This window comes from Orbicella franksi, chromosome 1 (genome assembly GCF_964199315.1).
Source record: "Orbicella franksi chromosome 1, jaOrbFran1.1, whole genome shotgun sequence".
NCBI classification, from domain to species: Eukaryota; Metazoa; Cnidaria; class Anthozoa; order Scleractinia; family Merulinidae; genus Orbicella; species Orbicella franksi.
Window position 1 is genome coordinate 24,560,591 of NC_138145.1, and position 20,094 is coordinate 24,580,684.

The 20,094-nt window shown below is 38.3% G+C and overlaps 2 protein-coding genes across 2 annotated transcripts; both read left to right on the forward strand.

The window, feature by feature from the left end:
- The first annotated feature begins 38 nt into the window (after positions 1-38).
- Positions 39-8,209, forward strand: LOC145497988 (neuronal acetylcholine receptor subunit alpha-10-like). Its single transcript, XM_081477862.1, has 6 exons — positions 39-840; positions 2,463-2,605; positions 3,125-3,169; positions 3,937-4,046; positions 4,866-5,047; positions 5,730-8,209. Exons 1-6 carry the CDS (start codon positions 708-710, stop codon positions 6,653-6,655), a joined length of 1,539 nt encoding a protein of 512 aa, XP_081333988.1. The 5' UTR covers positions 39-707; the 3' UTR covers positions 6,656-8,209.
- Positions 8,210-8,310: 101 nt separating this feature from the next.
- LOC145498039 (neuronal acetylcholine receptor subunit alpha-10-like) lies at positions 8,311-18,215 on the forward strand. Its single transcript, XM_081477912.1, has 6 exons — positions 8,311-9,704; positions 11,943-12,082; positions 12,544-12,588; positions 13,350-13,459; positions 14,273-14,454; positions 15,607-18,215. Exons 1-6 carry the CDS (start codon positions 9,605-9,607, stop codon positions 16,530-16,532), a joined length of 1,503 nt encoding a protein of 500 aa, XP_081334038.1. The 5' UTR covers positions 8,311-9,604; the 3' UTR covers positions 16,533-18,215.
- The last annotated feature ends 1,879 nt before the right edge of the window (positions 18,216-20,094 follow it).

The window sequence follows — 20,094 nt, forward strand, 5'->3', positions numbered from 1 at the left end:
TGCGTTTGTTAATTTGCGATTGGAAAGGGAATAATCGTGATGTTTCCGGGTGGTCGCCACTTTAAGGGGCGTGTTCCTATCGAAATTGACACGCTACCGATATGCACAACAATCAGTCAGAGACGTTGGGCATTTCGCCATGATCTCTTATCTATAAATGACCAGTGAAATTTCATATACGTTGACACAGTTATCAGTAAGCCATGATTCTGTAAGCCAATTGGCACGAAACAAACTAAAGTTTGCAACTGTTTACACAGATGTGTTCCAGCTTGCACGAAACGAGGTTAGCAATTACAAAAAATCCAAACTATTCAGTGACGATGGAATAACAATTGTTTTGCAGGATGTGAATATTAAAGTCGATATGCTCCTTATCGTTCAAATAAACGAGCCTATCATCGATCTGTCAGCCACTACACCGCAAAATATAGAACTGCCAAGCTCCGTTATCTCGACTGTTTATAATACAGAGAAGAATCTCCTTCCCTACATTGGATTCACCCCGGGATTCACCTAGATGTTCTCGTTGTTTACGCTATCTGAAAGTGCAAAACGTTTATCTTGAAGTAGAACAGAACCGAATTATCTTTTCCCTCTGATGCAATGTTATTAATAGAAGACATCTGCTTGGCACTGCTTAAGATCAAGATAACATTTTGATACAAAAGAACGTGAACTTTCACTCTCTTGTTCAGCCGCATTATATGTATGTTGGAAAACAAGTGATCTACAGTAATACCATGGACTGTTGGTTCGTTATGGCCCCTCGCGATTTATGGCGATGTTATGTGGTCTTCGGGGCACTCCCAGCACTCTTGGGAGTCGTAACGTCACAAGGTAGACCAATCATTATGATAGTTATTGATCCTTTGTAGCTCATTTCCATTGTTCGTTTTAATACATGGGTTCGTCATTGCATTACATATTCACGATCGTTCAATTATCGAGGACTGTTTTGGAGTTACATTGTCTACTGATCATTCTAACAATGTTTTAACTTGATCGAAGTTTCGTTAGTGCTGACGGTTTGTTTTGGCAATAACACATCTTTGTCGCCCACAAAACAAACAGATATAATTCACACTTGCCCCATTTCTCGTGGCGCTAAAGAGAACCTTCGCTACTTTTGCGACTGCTTACATCTGTAACTCTTTCAAGAGTCTTAAAACACCTCAGTTTGCTCCTATTCACGCATATATAATTCTTCGTGTTGCATGATTTTCATCTTTAATACTATTAAAATAAAGCATTACCGTTAAACGTCATCTTTATCTGATCACGCAACATGTTGTAAGTGGCCATTGCATGTTTGTTGGTAAGGGTGTAGTGTTTTCTCGAGCCCGCTGGGAGTCAAAATATACAAATAACCACTACCAAATATGCAGTTCTAACAATAACAGTAACAGTAACAGTAATATTTATTGACTCGCGCTTACATAAATTACAGGAGAAGCATTATACACAATACAAATTGATTAAACCAAATAATAAGGAAATGAACGATTGTTAATTGGAGCTTAGAGGCTAAGGGAACCGCAAGGTTTTCGAGTTAGCCACTAATAGCTATTTAGAATTAATTTTAATGAAAAAGAGAACAGCAAAAAAAGAAAACCAGACTCGGTAATATTTATAAACAACGCTTACTGATGTTGTAGCGAGTGATTTGTTACCCATTGTTTTACTATGTTGAAAACCAGGCTTTGGACTTTCTTAGCGCGTCAGAAGGAATAATAGTAGTTTGGATAATCTGTTAAGTAATTCTTCTTTATACAAATATTGGAGGATATTTATACTTCTTCAGCAGGTTATTTTTACGTTACTAAGTGCAGCTTCATAATAAAAAGCTACTCAAGTTCAACCAGGTCGGTGAAAAAGACCCAGTTAGACATAGATACAAATCATAGACACCAAGATTGAAGTACGCTACATTGCTCATTCAACGTCGATAAAATTAACAGTCAAGTGGACTCTATATATAGACCCTATTATCCATATCCTACGATACAATGGCCATGCAATGATATTCTCATAATGGTTCTCCCAATAACCCAAATGATTCGCACTTTGTCTTTTATAGCACTTTGTTTCCCTTTGGGTATGCACCTGACTAATTATTTTCATATTTTTTTCATACTTAATTGTTTATAATAGGGTTCAAGAGGCATAGCTACAGGCTTTTGTAAAAGTGGTAGACTTACACGATACGAGACTTTTTAGTTATTTAGTTCCTCGACATGCATGTTCCCCTGAACATTCTGTTCAGTTTGCAAATGCCCCCTGGTCCACTTTGAAGTCATTTTTGATGCGCTTCGACAACTCCTTAGCCAGAAAGTTCTTTCAAGAGAACTAACTTATTTTTAATAATTCAGTATCATCTCGCATTCATGAAGTACTGAACATTAGCCTTAGCAGTTGGTCATGGCCGTTGACCAAAACATGTTTCACTTACCTATTGGTAGGTCAACACAGAGAAGATTTCGAGCACAAGCTGATTTATGACTTATTCAAGACTGGTTACAGCAAGGAAGCCCTACCTGTAATAAACAAATCAGAGGCCATTGAAATCATGTTTGATATGGCGTATAGTCAACTAATATATCTGGTAAGGAAACTTCGTTTACAGGGTTGTATTGTCACAAGGTAGAAATGGAAGACCCAAACCCAGTGTACAGTTAAACCTCCACTTAATTGACGTGGTTCAAACTTTCGAGTCTGTGGATGAAAAACAAGCAGTGCCGTTCAAAGATGCTTACAGCCTTTGGCCAAAGTGTCTGACCATTCAAATAAAAGCCAAGAAGAATTAGTCTTTGGTGCTGCTTGCTTCTCAAGGCTTTGGAAAATTCATGTCTGTTAAAATGCTTGAAACTTTGAGGGAGGGGTGGCGGGGAAACATAGTGGATACACAAAGGTGAAGCAGATTTTCTGTGATTGTTACCGTTTCCCTTCGTAGCTACAAAATCTAATAACACTTGTAACTTGTTTTTAAGTCGCCGTTTTAGAAAAATGGAACGTAGCACAAAATGTGTCAAACTGAGATTGAACATATATACCAGATATGAATGTAGAATTTATAGCTTAACGTAGAGGACGTATCTTGCTGCTGATTTTGCTATTTCAACACGACAGCAAAAATCAAATACTTTCCAGTAAAGTGTGGCTACGACAGGTACAGTGTACTAACATATATTGTAACAGAAAAACGTTTACTCTACTTTAGCATGTAACGCAAACAAACTACTACTTAGTTTTACAGAACTTCACAAGTCGGTGCTGTGAGTTGCAAATCTTCATTAATTGTAATTCATTTTCGACCATTTTCATAATCATTGTTGGTGTTAAAGCTATTGTAGATTCAAGGGGCAAAGCCAAGAAGCCGTTTTCACGACATCTCAAAGCAACATTTTAAAGCGGAATATATCGAGAAAACATATTCTCCCTGATTGACAAAACAGAGTTCATTTTGCCCTGAGGTGCAAACAAGATCACTTCAATCACACGAATTATAATATCAGACATGTTCGTCCCATACAATGTCATTTTCATACCTCACAACATACATACACTTATAGAAACAAAATTAATTAAATGAGAATAGATAACTCAAATACTGTGTTATATAAAATGTAAGTGCCAAACTAAGTTAGTGCAGTTCATTATCTAACTTAAACCTTACCCAAAAGGTCATGTCCGGGGTATCACCCCCAGAGGAGTACTTGAGTGAAAAACATGTTTGGTCCCCAAACATTCCCATCAATTTTTCCTCAACACCCACCCCTTTGAACTCTACGAAAGTGTCCGAATATTCTTCAAGTGATAAAAATTTGTGGTTACTGTACATGACACCTTATTGATAAAATGTTCAATAAATAATGCTGACAAAACTGTACTTGACTAACATATAGCCATTGCTCTGTTTGTCCATTTTTTCCCTAGATGTGGACTAACCCATACCTTACATGGGATCCTAAGAAATATGGTGGGATTAAACAGATCAATATTGATCCAAAGTTAATTTGGAAACCAGACATCATCCTTTACAACAAGTAAGCTACGATAATTCCATCACTTGATCAAACCTCCCCACTAATTAGGCGTAATTGATATGCGCTTCAAGTTGTTTTCAAATGGGTATTCTTTTCATCTTTTTTCATCTTTGCAGCTTTGTAAAGATTAAAAAAACACGTTTGCAATTCGACAGCAGTTTTGCTGGTGAATTTAGCTGGGTCTGATGTATATTCTGACGTAAATGTCGATTCAAATAATGGTTGTTACCGTCAAAATGTTCAACTTGAACTCGATCGCCAGCGCTGATTTCCGTTTCGCAAACGGTCGATGCCATTCTTAACGGTCGATGCCATCATTGGTAACCAAGCCTTTCAGAATGAACGACGCCCTATCTGCATTAATATAGGCCTGGACAAGGTAGAAACTGGTTTTAATTTGTTGATTGAGTAAAACGCACTCGTCAAATGCTTGATTGTCCATATTCACACTGGTTTGCTTGCGGTTAGCTTTTATTTGATGGTTGGGGCAACTCTGTCACTAATATTTAATAAAGTCACGTTTTATCATTAAATTTTACGGAGATTTGGCGGAACCTGTCGCGAAATTGGCATCGACCGTTTACGAAACGGACAAGTGCATCGCCAGCTTCAGTATCTCTGTCAAACTTGAAACGCCAAAAGATCCTTTGAAAAGAAATATTACGGTTTCATCCCAAGTGGTTACCAGGCATATAAAGTCTGGTTCCTAGATTGACGACACCAAGACTTCATTAATTACTAGGAAAATTACAACAAGTACCATTGAGGGATATCGAGTTGTTCAGTGCTAATAACAATCATCTTTTCTTTGTTTTCAAGCATTGGCTATGGTGAAACCGGTGCAATATATACTTTTGACACAAAGGCAGTGTTGAAGTACGATGGATATACTGAGTGGTTTGCTCCAACAGAGATTCACAGCATCTGCAAGATTGACATTAATTATTTCCCCTTTGATGAGCAGAGTTGCCCCCTTCGATTTGGTTCCTGGACTTATACAGGTAAAAATGTAATGCTTTGGGATGGAAGTTATTTCCCATCTAGTAAGAAAACAATTTCAAGGCATTTGCGTTTACGAGCAGTTTCCAGAACTCCGTCTCAAATGTTACGTTTTACAGTATACCATGAAATAAAAGCTTTCGCCGCAAATAGCATGTTTCGATAAGCGACGTCAAGGAACAGCGGCTGAATATATGTGTGCGTCTGAACATGTGTGTCGGAAGCACCCGGTCGGAATGACAGTGACTGACAGTAAGTTCTTTTTCCAAAATCAGCAAACCAACCGAAAGTGATGCCGCTTACATTTATAATTTGGTTTTCGATCATTGATTTCCGACAATGGAAGACTGAAAACTAAATGAAGAAATGCGCAAATGCAAAGGAAATTTCTCATATGCCGTTCAAAACAGAAAAGAGAAGTACCTCTGGAGGTAGTCCACAATTTCCGAACGAATTTTCTGGAAATTTCCCGATCCAGTTGACTTTCGACCGAAACTAAATGATACATGAATCTGAACTCAACATCACATTTTCCGGTTTTCCCATTTCGTTTCATTTCATTTCGAGCTTCAGTGCACCGAAAATAACCCCCTTTCGCACACGCGCTGCCACTTAGGCTCCGAGCTATCCGCATTCTTTAATCAAAGTGAGTTAAGCTACGTTTGTCGTTTTTTAACCTTTTAGGTAACAAGCTGAACCTTACCAAAAAACGTGATTCTGCAGATCTCCTCGACTACACAGTCAGCGGCGAGTGGGAATTGCTGGAGGCACCTGCGAAGCGCAATGTGCAGCTGTACAGCTGTTGCCCCCATCCCTTTATCGACATTACATACACAATCCATGTCAAACGCAGAGTGCTCTTCTACATGATGAACCTCATCATTCCGTGCATTGTCCTGGCTGTCTTGACGGTTTTCTCGTTCTATCTGCCGCCAGAGTCAGGTGAGCGCATGGGCCTGGTCATAACCATTCTCCTGGGTTTGACTGTGTTCATGATGGTTTTCACAGAGAACGTACCGCGCACCTCGGAGGTGACTCCACTCATTGGCAAATACACGGTGACAGTCCTGGTGCAGGTTACTGTAGCCCTACTCATCACGTGCTCTATTCTGAGAGTTTATCACCGTGATCCAGAAAGGAAGATGCCTGCCTGGTTCCGCAAGCTCATTCTGGATATCTTAGGCCCAATGCTGCTAGCCATACCGTCAGAGGAACGAGCCAAGATGAGAGAAGACGACAAGGACAAGAATATCTACATGAGGAAAGCGCAAGGACTTCCCTACGAAATCCACCCTAGTCAGAATCATATGGTAGTTTCCATGCCAAAGATCGCAAGCGCAAAGAAAAGTGACACGGAAACCGACAGCAAATGTTTCCACACGTCACCCTTGGGATCTAACATGTCACTCACACCATCGGACGAGCGAATGGAAGAAATCGTTTTTGGCATGCGCGCTATCGTTTCTCACTTGAAAGACACGCAAGAGTCAGATGCAAAGATCAATGACTGGCATCACGCAGCCGCAGTTCTGGACATCGCATTCTTCTGGATCACGGCCATCACTATCTTGGGATCCACACTAGCGTTCTACTTTATGATTCCAAAGTAACTACAAGGGGAAGCTCCTTGGCAAACCACTTTTTTTCCAAAGAGTTCTTGCCTTAAGGTGGCTCCCTACAGTATTAACAGTATCTACACCTGAAGAAAGATGAAGAGCTAAAAATGAATTATTTGACTGAACTTTGGGTTTAAGCTCCTGGCATTCGAAGTGAAGATTAGCAACAGACCAGGGATTTATTTTTCGTTCACATAAGCGTATCCCAGACTGTTGTCATGGCAACAACTAATCGTAAAGATAACCATTTTTTTGCTGTTTTCCACCTATTCGCTTCCCTTTCTAGATTTACCCTCGGTAAAATATTTTCATACTCGGCAGTCTAGTGAAAGCGATTTCGGACAATAGTTTAATTTGAAGAAATGTAAAGTTTATCTGGTAGATTCGTAAAAATCTTAAATTTTCTTATTTTTGATCAAACAAGAGAAAGCCCTAGATAAAATTTTGTCAAAAAATGATATTGTAAAGTAGGCATCTATATTATGAAGTATACAAACTTTCAAAAGATTTCACCAAATTAGCTACTTTGTGACGTCATAAAATCTCGAGACGACCACGCGCGCATGCGTATCAATGGCCCTCTGGCGTCATAGGCGCGTTTGAGAGGGAGAAGAATCATGTTAATCTCGTATGCCCTTTCCTACCTACCTTAAAGCTACTTTTGGCAATATCGCGACCCATTTTTGGATATGAAAATTTAGAATAAGGAATTCTCACCCTATAGATCGTATGGCCAGCATCTTGTAAATGAGCACATTCGATTGTTGTATTGTTGTTTTGTTATTTCCTATTTCCGAAGCGTCAATTCGTGCTCCGCGAGCTCGTTACACGACTAAACTTGTTAGGGGAAAAACATCCTGACTCATTCCAGGTTTAGTGGAATCCTCATCCCTCGTATCTTGGTTATTTGTGTCTGCTCCACAAACAACGTCAAGGACTGCAAATACATGTGGTAATATTCTACCTTGTTTTGCTCCTTGCGCTGATCGTGACAATCGAACAAATCAGTTTCTTTGGTTGAAACTCCTACATACCCCCTACATTTCTCTTTCAAATCAAGCAGAGAAAGGTAGGGTCTTCTATTCATACGATAAATGTTTTGAAACCAGAGCCGACCCACGCAACTTTTGCGATAAGCAAATTTTGAAAATTTGGACGCCATGTTTGTCGGCATGTTACTGCGCAATCTCGCGCGCAACTTTCGCGTGGAGTTTGAAAGTTCGCGTCATCGCACGTCTTTCGAAATCAGCTCGCGCTCGGTCAAAAAACTATAGGGAGCCACCTTAGGGTAAAAATTTTGGTTAACTGGCGTTCTACTCTATGATTCCCAACTAACTACGGTGGGGCCGGTGGTATGGACACTTTTTCATGATATTTCACTGAAAAGAAACGTTTTTCGAAAAAAGGGCTAGTCCTTGAAATAAAAAGCAACAAGCCTGGGAGTACTAGACATAATGTATACTAAAACGTTTACAATTTTGCACTGTTCAGTGCTGCATTTTACATGCTTAAAGTGCAGGTAAATAGATTGGGTACTGGCTTGTTATCGGCATGATGGAATGAAACATGTTTAGCCATGTTGTGACAAAGTCAGAAGTATCACTACGTGGTTACATGGCTTAACATGCTTGGTCTTCAAGAACTTAGAATCTTTGCATCATGCCGATATCCATGGTTGCTACCCAATCAGTACAATACTCCAAATTAAATATAATACCTCTTTCTTTTTTTGGTAAAGAGAGAGGTGGCATATAATTACTTTTTTTTTCCTTAAGAACAGAGATATTCTAACAGGGAACCCACGTCACATTTAAAAACCGCCAGTTTCCGCTTTATATTTTCAGTTGCCTATGGCTTTTTTCGGTGTATGGACGCGCCAAAAATTGCCACGCACTTTAAATTCCTACCCGGTGTGTTCAATCAACGAAATCCTCGCAATTTCCAATTATAATTTTCAGTTAACAGGAGGCAGGAGCGATCTGCTCGCGGTATATCACATGATATGCACCAACGCATCAAAATGCTTCTATAAATAGGACCTAAAGTCACCAGCACTTTGTTTATGATTTCCTGATTACGGTCATTATGATCAAACTCACTGGTATTAATAACTTTCAATAACAAATGCACGAGGACTAAAACAACAGCAGCTGAACCCAGGTGACGTATGCAAAAACGTCTATTGTGAGTCTATTCAATTAAATTTGTTTGGCTGAGTGATGCTGGCAAACTTGGACAATAGAGACATTCCACTGATGAAAAGGCTCCACTTAACAATTTTCTTCGCACAAAAGAACCTGTTCATTAAAGCTGTTTTGAACTTTTCATGAAGAATCTTAGAGCCGTGTTAATGTAATGGTTTGTAAATTTGCGAATAAACAAGACCTCTAGTGACCATGCCATGTTCCCTGGGGATATTCTTTTTGAAAACACGATGCGAAGCAGTGGCACAGAAAGCAAATGATTCAGTTAATTAATACATGTACGTTAACAGGGGTTCCAGCATTGTAAGGAAAAGTGTAGCATGTGGTAACACAATACTATGGAGTGAGCATTTTGACCACAACCATGTCTGTAGGGTTCAAAAAAGCAATTCGTTCAAAAGCAGTGTAACTTTGTAAACCTAAGGAAAAGGTGTAAAAAGCCAACAGTTCTGAATAAATAGTCAAGATAATACACAATAATACAAGTACGCTCACATCACATGAACAGTGCGACCTTTGATTACAAGCTCTGTTGGTAACAAAACCTGTCAAGAGTTGCTAATTTGTTTTATTTCATTAAATTCTTCTTTTTGGGCGTAAATCAAACGAAACCAAGTATTCCCGCTGACAGGGTATTCCACAATGCATCTCCTGTCGTCAGAAGAGCAAATTTACATACAAAAGAATGTGAATTGTCCCTGAGTCAAACTTCGACGCATTGGATATACGTTGAAGCACGATGCGCTCCGGAATGGTTATGGACGCTCCTGATTCACGGCGTTGTTTCATGATCCTCGTAACACTCATTGTTCTCTTATTAGAGGTTGTAAAATCACAAGGTAGGCACATCATTATCATCTATTCACAATCCCTAATTTTAGCTTGCTTTCTTCTTTGTGGTTTGCGGTTCGACTTGATGTTCGTGATTATCCACTGTTTAACTGAGACTGTTTTGGAGTGAAAGATCTGTTGTTCATTTGACCGTTGTTGTACATTCATCGTTAATTTGATCACTCTTTCATTAATGCTAATGTTTTGTTTAGTTCAACAACAGACGTTTCTCGACCATTAAATAACAAACTAATACACACAGATAACACCAAGTTTCACAAGGCACTGAAGAAAAAAGCCATCCCTGACTTTTCGCTGCCATTTTGCACGTATAAACCATTCGTTTCCATGCAAACATTAGCTCGCTTATATGCAAACTCGCTAACACAGACATAACAAATACCACATTTGTATCTTTTCACAGGTAGCCTCATATTTTATTACATACTAAGTTATTAACACGCTAACAAGATGACAAAACAAGGCCATTCAACTTTCACTGACACAGCCAGAAGAATGCAAAACAATATTCGATCTCGCTCGAGGAGCTGTTGAGCATTTTCATTCCTAACAGCCATCTTGCATGAACAAGTTTAAAGATAGATTTAATCAGTTTAAATGCATCCTCAATACTAATGACTGTATTATACTTCAGAAATTCTTAACTGAATGTCATGTTCCAGATTCAAGCCGGTCAACCCGTCATGAGAGACTCAAATATGGATGTCACCACAGCATCCATACACCAATTGGAGAATTTAAAGAAAACTCGAATAACAAATTGCTAATTACTAATTTGTTTGGCGTGATTTATTGTTCGTTTTTTACAAATTCCCGACCATGGTTTGACAGTCCTTTGTAACTCATAGTCTTTTTCTAGGTTCACCAATAAGACGATATTTGTGAATTTTGTGAACAATAATCCACTTAAGTCACCAACTGTGATGCAGCAAGAAACCAAGAATAGAAGTACCAGCCGTAAGCCCTCGTGTTCTAATTTTAAAATCATTAAGTGGCACTGACCCATATTGAACCATGTTGAATGAGCTCAAATCATTTATCACTCTTATTGACATTGTGCCAAGGTTCAGTTCCCGGCAATGAAAACTGTTTTTTTTGCATCTCAGTAGACTGAACGTTTAGCCCGGCAGGGTTCTAAATCGTCTCAATCTTGCCCAAACTTAGCCATCCTTATTCTAGTTTGGTTTGATTATCTCTTTGGTGTCGGTCTATTGTAATTATATAACTATCATTTCCAAGTTTCCGTCTATTTCAAGGTAATTAAATGCGTTGCAAACAATGACTTTGTTGTAAGAAACATCCTTCAAATGGGACACTGAGTGTCACCAAAACAGGTTTTAGCCGATTCTGTTCCATACGGAATAGGTTTTAAGTCAAATAAACCTCAAAAAAATGGGTCAACACGATAGAATAATAAAACAGAAATGGCAATGACGCATTTATAGAGATGTAGTCACAGTCGGGAAAGAAAAAACGATTTACAACAATCATAAGTAATTAGTTTCGACAGTCGGGCCGAGATAAATCGAGGTTCATTTTGTCTGTTTCTTATTCTCTGGAGCGATAATCGCCAATAAAAGTGAAAGACAAAGAAGCTTAGGTAAACTAACAAGATTTTAATCTTGTCCCAATAATAGCAATAAATAGACAGTTATTAGAAGCCGTGCGTTCTAAGAAACAATGGATCCCTTGATACTTCAAGCCATTTTGTTTCGCTACATGCACTCCAAAAAATTTTGCTTAAGACTAGAACCTCTCTTTTATCCCGCTTGAACAATGTACTATGCACACCTTAGTCTGTGAGATGCGCGTTAACTGTTTTCGCAAATATCTTAACCTCAACGTGCTAGCGCTCTTAACATACAAAGAGTATGTAAAGAAGAATGCACCGAACACTTACAATCAGAGTATCAACTGTGTTGAAGCCGAAACAAAAATGTACTACGAACAAAAGTCTGGATATATAAGTTTCATAAAAATGGGGCTTTGTTCATTTGTTGTATCTACGGTACTATGCAAAAGTACTGCAAACGAATTCCAACGAATTTCTGTCTTTGTTCTCCGCGAATTATCGCCGACATTTGCCGAATTCTCAGAACGAAAGGAAACGTCACAAACTTTTGCCAATGCGAACGAAAATTCAGACCAAAGGAAAATACGACTTTCGGCGAATGTGAACAAATCCTGAAGTCCATGATGTTTTACTTTGTTCATTTTACCCACAGGTTATCACAGCGAAGATTTCGAACATAGGCTACTTCATGACTTATTCAGTGGCTACAGCAAAGAAGCCTTGCCCGTAAGGAACAAGTCAGAGGCGATTGAAGTCATGTTCGATATGGCGTATAGTCAACTTATATACCTGGTAAGGAAACTATGGACTCACATATTAACGAGATATCTTTTCAAAATGTGATCGTTAATTATGTAAGAACGTGTGAAAATCGAACGAAAAACCCCTGATATAGAGGCAAATCTTGACTTAAGAAATATGGTTCCAACTTTTGCGCCTACTGATCAAATCATACTATAATGTATACGGCAGGCCATGCACTGAGAATAATTATTTTTTACGAGGTACTTTTTACCGTGCTTAGTTAAGATAGCTGTAGTTAAGATGCATTTTTTATGATAAAAGAAATTACAATATAGGAAGTTAATTATGAAATGTTCAGCATGTTGTGAGCATGTGACAAAGAAATACATGAAATATGAAAGAGTTTGCAGTTATATGAACTGAGATGGACCCTACACTTTTAAGTACAACACTTTTCAGTACAAATGCATCATGCATCAAGAATTATTGTACTTCCTTTTTTTCAACAGGATAGCAAAAATCAAATACTCTCCAGTAAAGTATGGTTAAGACAGGTACAGTGTACAGTGTACTTACACGTATTTTAAAAGCAGAAACAAATAAAACTCTTAAAAAGCTTTAAAGTTTGTACTGAAGAAATAATGTGATGCAAGGGTGCAAAAGAAACCACCATTATTACCCTGAAGAAAAGAACCAGAAAAACATAAACAAAAGGAACACCACTGTAATTTCATACCCCTTCAAAACTAAAACTAGCCTGTTTCTCATACATATACAATGTACATGTATAATTAAACAATATACAATGGTAAAGAAAATTTAAAATGTAAAAGCATTACATAAGGTTCACATTGATATATATCATAATATTATAATTGAAGGATTTCATGCAAAAAGGGCGTATATCACCCAAAAAGCGATATATGCCCTTTTTCATGAGAAGACATTTGCGAAATCCTTCAATTATATAATACAAGCTGTACATGTACATGTAATTGTAGTTGTTCTATCAGTTCAAAAACTGATAGCCAGAACATCATTCCCCTTAAAGACAATTAAGTGAGAAAATGATTGACACAAAAAAAAACCTTTTAACACACCCATCCCTTTTCCTTGAGTGGCCAACCATCTTGTGCAGGTTAAACTAAAGTGATTAGGAAGTACTGTATTAACCTATCCTGCATGAAAAGACACTTTCAATTCAGTTACATGAAACACTTCTTTTTTCAATAAAACTTTGAAGAAACTGTAGAACTTCTAATAACACAGAGGTACATCGTATTGTTTACAGTTGTTTTTTCTCATTTCTTCCTAGATGTGGACTAACCCATACCTAAAATGGGATCCTAAGAAATATGGTGGGATTGAACAGATCAATATTGACCCAAAACTGATTTGGAAACCAGATATCATCCTTTACAACAAGTAAGCTTAGAAGAGCTCCAGAAGTAGGCTTTATAAATGATTATCTCAATTGCTCAAAATTTACCATCAAGCCCTGAAATACTATGTAACTAGTATATGTTTTGACAAAGGTGGGCTTTTCATCTTTGCTGCTTTTGGAGTTCAAATAATAATTATTATCATGACAAATTGAAAATGTGCATGTTCATTCTTCAAAAGCAAGGATTGGAGATAAATTTAACTAGTCTGATGTAAATATGAATAAAGGCTGCTGTAGTTGAACATGAAACTTAAACTTGCCAGCTGTAAAATTCATATCAAATTCTTACTGTCATCACCAAACAGTATTCCTCGTGATCAACACAGATACAGGCATGATGAAAGTGAAAACAATTTTTCTTGCCAAAAAAATGGCAGTCAATCAAAAAATGGTATTAGAATGTTTATGTAACTCTTTATTAATAATTAATATAACTGGTACTTGGAACTGAATCTCTCACAGAGTATAGATCTATACGAGTATACACCAAAGCTAAAAATAAATCTATGATCAAAAGACACATCTCATTCAAATAATTGAAGCACAGTCATGATACCAATAACAAATTACTTACAAAACATCTGACTTGAAGTAAAACTATAATTTTTGTTTCGTATTTTGTTTCTATTTAATTTAGCTTTAATTTAGAGCATTAGTATCAATTAGTCATTGTCTGTTTTGCCTATAATATTTTGTTGGTTTTAATGTCCCATACTAATAAAATACATGTAACTCCCCTCGTCAAATTTTCAATTTTTACTAATAATATTCTCCATCTTTACTTTGCTTTCAAGTATTGGTTTTGGTGAAACAGGTGCAATATATAATTTTGACACAAAGGCAGTGCTGAAATACAATGGTTATACCGAATGGTTTGCTCCGACAGAGATTCACAGTATCTGCAAGATTAATATTAATTATTTCCCATTTGATGAGCAGACCTGTCCACTTGTGTTTGGTTCCTGGACTTATACAGGTGAGGATAATGCAATACAACTTGTCTTAAGAAGACGACACTGAGGTTTTGAGAAACTCAAACCATGCACCATGCCATCCTCTGCCACACTTTTTCGAGTGTTAGGATTAAATATCTATGTTTTCGCTTTGTTTTGTTTTGTACCTTGTTATGACCCTTACACATACTATCCTGTTTGTGATACAACCTAACAACACCATAATCAGCAATGTGATTATTCAAAACAAATCATTTGCATCTGTTTTTTTTTTTTTTTATCTTAATGTAAAATACGTTATACCAAAGAACTCTTTGTTTCACAAACCAATAGCTCTCTCGTTGGCACATGAACAACTACAGTTGATATCACTAATATCTTCACTATAGGAAATATTTCCGTGCCCTAAAACAGCACGTAACATGTAAGCTTACATGTTATGCCAAAAATTTACTTCCCTAGAAATCCCGAATGTTTGAGTGAGCGTTATCCTTAGATACGTTGGTCCGAAATAAAAAAAGTAACCATTATTGTCAAATCTCACTTCTGCAACTCAGTTCAGCTCACCTTTTATAGCGGCCATCTTGGTTTCATGCTATGTCCTTGGCTAACTGTTTCCCCTCCGGGCGATAACATGGCAGGCATTAAGTTTCTCTCCGTTCTATATGCAAAATTGATGAACAAAAGTTGTCCGTGGAGTTAGCTTCTTTGTTTCTCTTTCGAAATAACCAGGTCTCAGCAGCAATTTTAAATTTAGCGCGACCTTCGCGCTCGATGGGTCTTTTCGAAAGTGTTGGCCTGGAGCCGAAAACGTATACTCGCGAGCACTTATGGGATTGTGTGGGATTTTGTAGGGGAGGGGAGAGTGGGTGGCAGGTGGTTCTTGCAATTGCGAAAACAATTTTCCCAATTTGGCCAAGGTTTTACACAATAGCGTGAGAAAGAACTCTCGCACACGTTATTAAAATACGTAAAGATATTTTAAAAGAAATGCTAACGAATCAACATGACGCTCAGCGCTCCATTCCATCATATTTGTTGTGTCCCTCCCCTCCCTAAATAATCCATGAAACTTCGTCTGGCTTCAAAGTGAGCTAAATACCTGCCTCTGCATCACAGTGTGATAAAAGCTTACACAAAAAATGCAACTTATTTTTTCTTTCTTTGCAAAATAGGTAACAAGCTAAACCTTACCAAAAAGCGTGACTCCGCAGATCTCTCAAAATACACTGTCAGCGGCGAGTGGGAATTACTAGATGCACCTCTGAAGCGCAATGAGGAACTCTACAGCTGTTGCCCCCATCCCTTTATCGACATCACATACACAATCCATGTCAAACGTAGAGTGCTCTTCTACATGATGAACCTCATCATTCCGTGCATTGTCTTGGCGGTCTTGACGGTTTTCTCGTTCTATCTGCCGCCTGAGTCAGGTGAGCGCATGGGCCTGGTCATAACCATTCTCCTGGGATTGACCGTGTTCATGATGGTTTTCACAGAGAACGTGCCGCGCACCTCGGAGGTGACTCCACTGATTGGCAAATACTCGGTTACAGTCCTGGTACAGGTCACGGTTGCCCTAGTTATCACGTGCTCTATTCTGAGAGTTTATCACCGTGATCCAGAGAGGAAGATGCCTGCCTGGTTCCGCAAGCTCATCTTTGATATCTTAGGTCCAATGCTGCTAGCCATGCCGTCAGAGGAACGAGCCAAGATGGCACGAGACGACAAGAACAAGAATTTCTACGTGACAAAAGTGCAGGGAAATCCTTACGAAATCCACCGCAGTCAGAATCATCTTGTAGTTTCCATGCCAAAGATAGCGAGCCCAAAGAAAGGCGAGACAGAAACTGACAGCAAATGTTTCCACACGTCACCTTTGGGATCTAACCTGTCACTCACACCATCGGACGAGCGAATGGAAGAAATCGTTTATGGCATGCGTGCTATCGTTTCTCATTTGAAAGACACGCAAGAGTCAGATGCAAAGATCAATGACTGGCATCACGCAGCCGCAGTTCTAGACATCGCGTTCTTTTGGATCACGGCCATTACCATCTTGGGATCCACACTGGCGTTTTACTTTATGATCCCAAAGTAGCTAGAAGGGGAACCTCCTTGACAGACAATTTTTTTTTCGAAAGAGTTCTAGCCATTGGTAAAACGCTATGAATGTTCAGTAAACAAAGGTGTAGCTGACATATGGAGCTGGAACGTCACTTAAACTTGCACGGCGTTTACAATGGCACCAGTTTACTATGACTGTATTACCCTGTATTTGACAGTATTGAATCTTGCGTGCTCCATTGAAAGCAAGGATGAATAATTATTTAAAATGTAACATTTCAAACGCGAGAGACAGAGTTTCATCGGGATATCCAAACACCAAGAATAGAGTTGAAAATATACGACTCGCAGCGAAGTATTTTTGAAGAGGTGTTGGGATAACCAAAGAAACACTGTCTCGAGTGTTTGATATATCTACTCAATCGAAAAAAAAAAACACTAAGGAGTAAACGGAGAAAAAAAATCGTCAAAATGTATACTAATTAAGACCGGGTATCCAAACCTCCTTCACGGTTGGGATTTTCTTTGCTTTAACTTGATGAACTATTAATGAGTTTGACAACTATTTAACCACAACTTTTAAAAGCGTATAAAATATTGCAACGTTTTTGACAGATATCCCGCAAACAAAAGCAGCATAACTAGCACAAACTAACACTAAGTGTTGTCGCTGTCTCAGTATTGATTTAATTCTAGTTTTCTCTTCATGTTTACAGTCGTTTCGAAGTCGTTACTCGTAGTCTTCTTTTCAAATGTATTTTAATCATTTAGACAAACCCGTCTCTTGGAAAAACTGAGATACTTAGCTCCTATAGCCGTTGTTTGGCAATTATAATTGTAATAACAAAGTTTTTAACAAAGGTATTATTTTGACGGGAATGCAAATAAAATAAATTTCTTTGCAGACGTGAATCGAAAAAAGAGGGATGTGAGCGGGATATGGTTAAAGAGAGACTTAAGGCGGAAAGTCAGACAAACCACGATAAGAGAGAAAGAGGCGTGTTAAAAAATTCCTCAACTGAAAACAAAAAGGAATAGCGCGTAATAGCGTAAAAGAAATGAGTGGCGAGGAAGAGGATCTAAGTCCTATTAAAAATAACATTGTCACGACACGTCTGTCTCAGGTCAAGAACTTAGTCAGTCCGATCCTTCTCTGGAGCGAAACAGCTTCTGATTCCAACCTTACCGGTACCACGTTGAAGTAGCCTCCTACGTAGACGTTCTCTGGGCTTGGGCGGGGTGCATGACGAGCCCTATGAACATCTGCATAGGATGCTACTGTCGAGGAAGATGTCTAGAAAGTGGGACTATTCTAAATAGTTCAGCTAAGTTGGTCTCTGCCCTCCTATAAATTACAAATTACTATGATATTTAACAATTATTCCACGAACGCGCGCTGGACATGAGATGGTAGATAGCCAACGAGGTGCGTAGCGCCGAGTTGGCTATAATCATCTCATATCCAACAAGGGCGAGTTGAATAACTGTTTTATTAAAAACGCCTCCAAAATGTAGAAAACTGGAATAAAATAAAAAATAAAAATGCCCCCAAAAATCACGCGTACGCTTACCATATTGTAGAGCATGATATAATGGCTCATAACCCATGATGGTTAAGCCAATGAAAACTCTCGAAATGCATCATCCAATGACCTTGCTTTTGATAATATTATTTACTACATTTGAATGAGATGTTAGTTCTACTGAACGGAGAGACTGAGTGCTGTGGCAGCCTTCAGGGATCGAACTGATACTCGACCTTTCCCGGATCTGTCAATGCGAAAACTATAGCAGGCAATGTAACATCACAGGACAGATCCATTTATTCAAAACAGATGCGATCAAACGTCAATTTCTTCTCAGGATAATAACCCGTCCAGTTGTCAAGCACATATACATGTACTTACTGAGAATAAGGAAAATGGTTAATTGAAATACAATTTTAAAACTACTCGTTGAAAGTTTTTCTTTCTGATATATTCTTGTTAAGTTAACAAAATACATATTTCTTTCAGTTTTTGGAGACAAATATCGAAGGAACTCAGAGGTATCTTAAATTCACCAAAAAATAAAGTGGCCGCGAACTGGAAACAAAATTTGTCAAATCCTAAAATTGTCGGCTTTGCCATTTTTTTGAGGAGTAGTTTGAAGTTATCGAACTCGAACAAGGGTACATTTTACCACAATTGGCGTTACCATGGAAATAGTTTCTGCCGTCATACGCATCTCATCCTATTTCCTTGGTACTGTTCACTGATGAATGTTTCACAGGTTTTCACCGAACAATTTTATTCAGCATCATTTCACAACTTGTGATTTTCATTGTGCGTCACTTAAATAAGATGTGGAGGATTGTAGAGTGTTGTTCCAGCCAACAGAAATGTTGTACCCAGCTAGTTTACTTAGCTCATATATTGCATAAATGTGATAAATAGGTTCAGAAAAAAAAAACCCTCAGTGTACCACCGAATACTTAACACTCTTGTAAACAATCACATAATAAGTAAAGAGGATTGATTGTTTTGTCTATCTGATATTACTCTTTCTAGAAGGAAAATGAAATTTGTACTGCCTCGTCACAACAATTATGTGTTTATGCCTTTTGACTGATCACTTCTCGTGACTTGATCGACACTTCATTCATCTCGGCAGGGCACAAATGAATGCGGGATAATTTAATTAATCTTTATTTCTTGTTTGAGCATTTTTTCAGTTCTATCAATCAAGATATGTAGCTGGGGGAAACAAAAACACAAAAGGCTTTCCAAAGGGTTTTTGTTCGTGAAGGAACGCGCCAAACAAAGGAATGGCACAATCAATGACACAAAAGAAACTGATGCTTAACTGTTAATTGGTCGAGGACGGTATTCGACCCGCTGTTAAGGCGCTTAAAAATAACAATCAGTCGAAATTAAGGCCATTTTTATGCCAAACTGAGGTTATTTTGTATATGTAAGCTAACCGTTTGAAGGTTCTCTTCCTGTGAAACTATCATGACGCATAGCGGATTGTTATTCGTTTTGGTCATTGCGGCCTGTCACAAAGTCTTTCGAGGTACGTATACATTGCCATGTTATAAAAGGCGTATTTTGATACTCCTGTTTTGCTAAGTTGAGATTGTTTACAGTCTAGAGCCGTTAATTAGAAGAATTGTTTTGAACTTCGACTGCTGCTACAGGCCACTTGATTTTGAGTAGCCTGCAGCACATATGTGAGAGCAAAATGTAAGTGAAAACAGGTTCCAAACAGCATGCACTTCGTTCTCAACAACCAGAGTCTACTCAGCTACTTACCTTCAATTGCAATCGTCTTGCTACGTACCTTCAATTGCAATGGTCTTACTTGTATTACCCGTTATTGTGACTACTGCAACACAAATACTCATTATCTGACGGGTTGGTAACAAGTTATAGCAAATTTAAACTTATATCAGGCTTTATTTCAGCCCTGCGGAGTTAATAAGCCAGAACATGTAATGCTGTGGATGCCATATTGTTAATCATAATTTGAGAAAATTGTCGCATTTTACCTACCGAGTTTCACCACTATGCTGGACGGCACGTAGCGTAAGCACGAAGCGTAGAACATTCCATGAT

What these genes read in the sequence shown, in the direction of transcription:
- LOC145497988 (XM_081477862.1), top strand. Translation starts at nt 708, where the DNA reads ATGTATGTTGGAAAACAAGTGATCTACAGTAATACCATGGACTGTTGG. An exon ending in GGGAGTCGTAACGTCACAAG is followed by an intron (nt 841 to 2,462) that starts GTAGACCAATCA and finishes ACCTATTGGTAG; the next exon opens with GTCAACACAGAGAAGATTTC. An exon ending in ATAGTCAACTAATATATCTG is followed by an intron (nt 2,606 to 3,124) that starts GTAAGGAAACTT and finishes CTATTTCAACAC; the next exon opens with GACAGCAAAAATCAAATACT.
- LOC145498039 (XM_081477912.1), top strand. Translation starts at nt 9,605, where the DNA reads ATGCGCTCCGGAATGGTTATGGACGCTCCTGATTCACGGCGTTGTTTC. An exon ending in ATAGTCAACTTATATACCTG is followed by an intron (nt 12,083 to 12,543) that starts GTAAGGAAACTA and finishes TTTTTTCAACAG; the next exon opens with GATAGCAAAAATCAAATACT. An exon ending in TGGTTCCTGGACTTATACAG is followed by an intron (nt 14,455 to 15,606) that starts GTGAGGATAATG and finishes TTTGCAAAATAG; the next exon opens with GTAACAAGCTAAACCTTACC.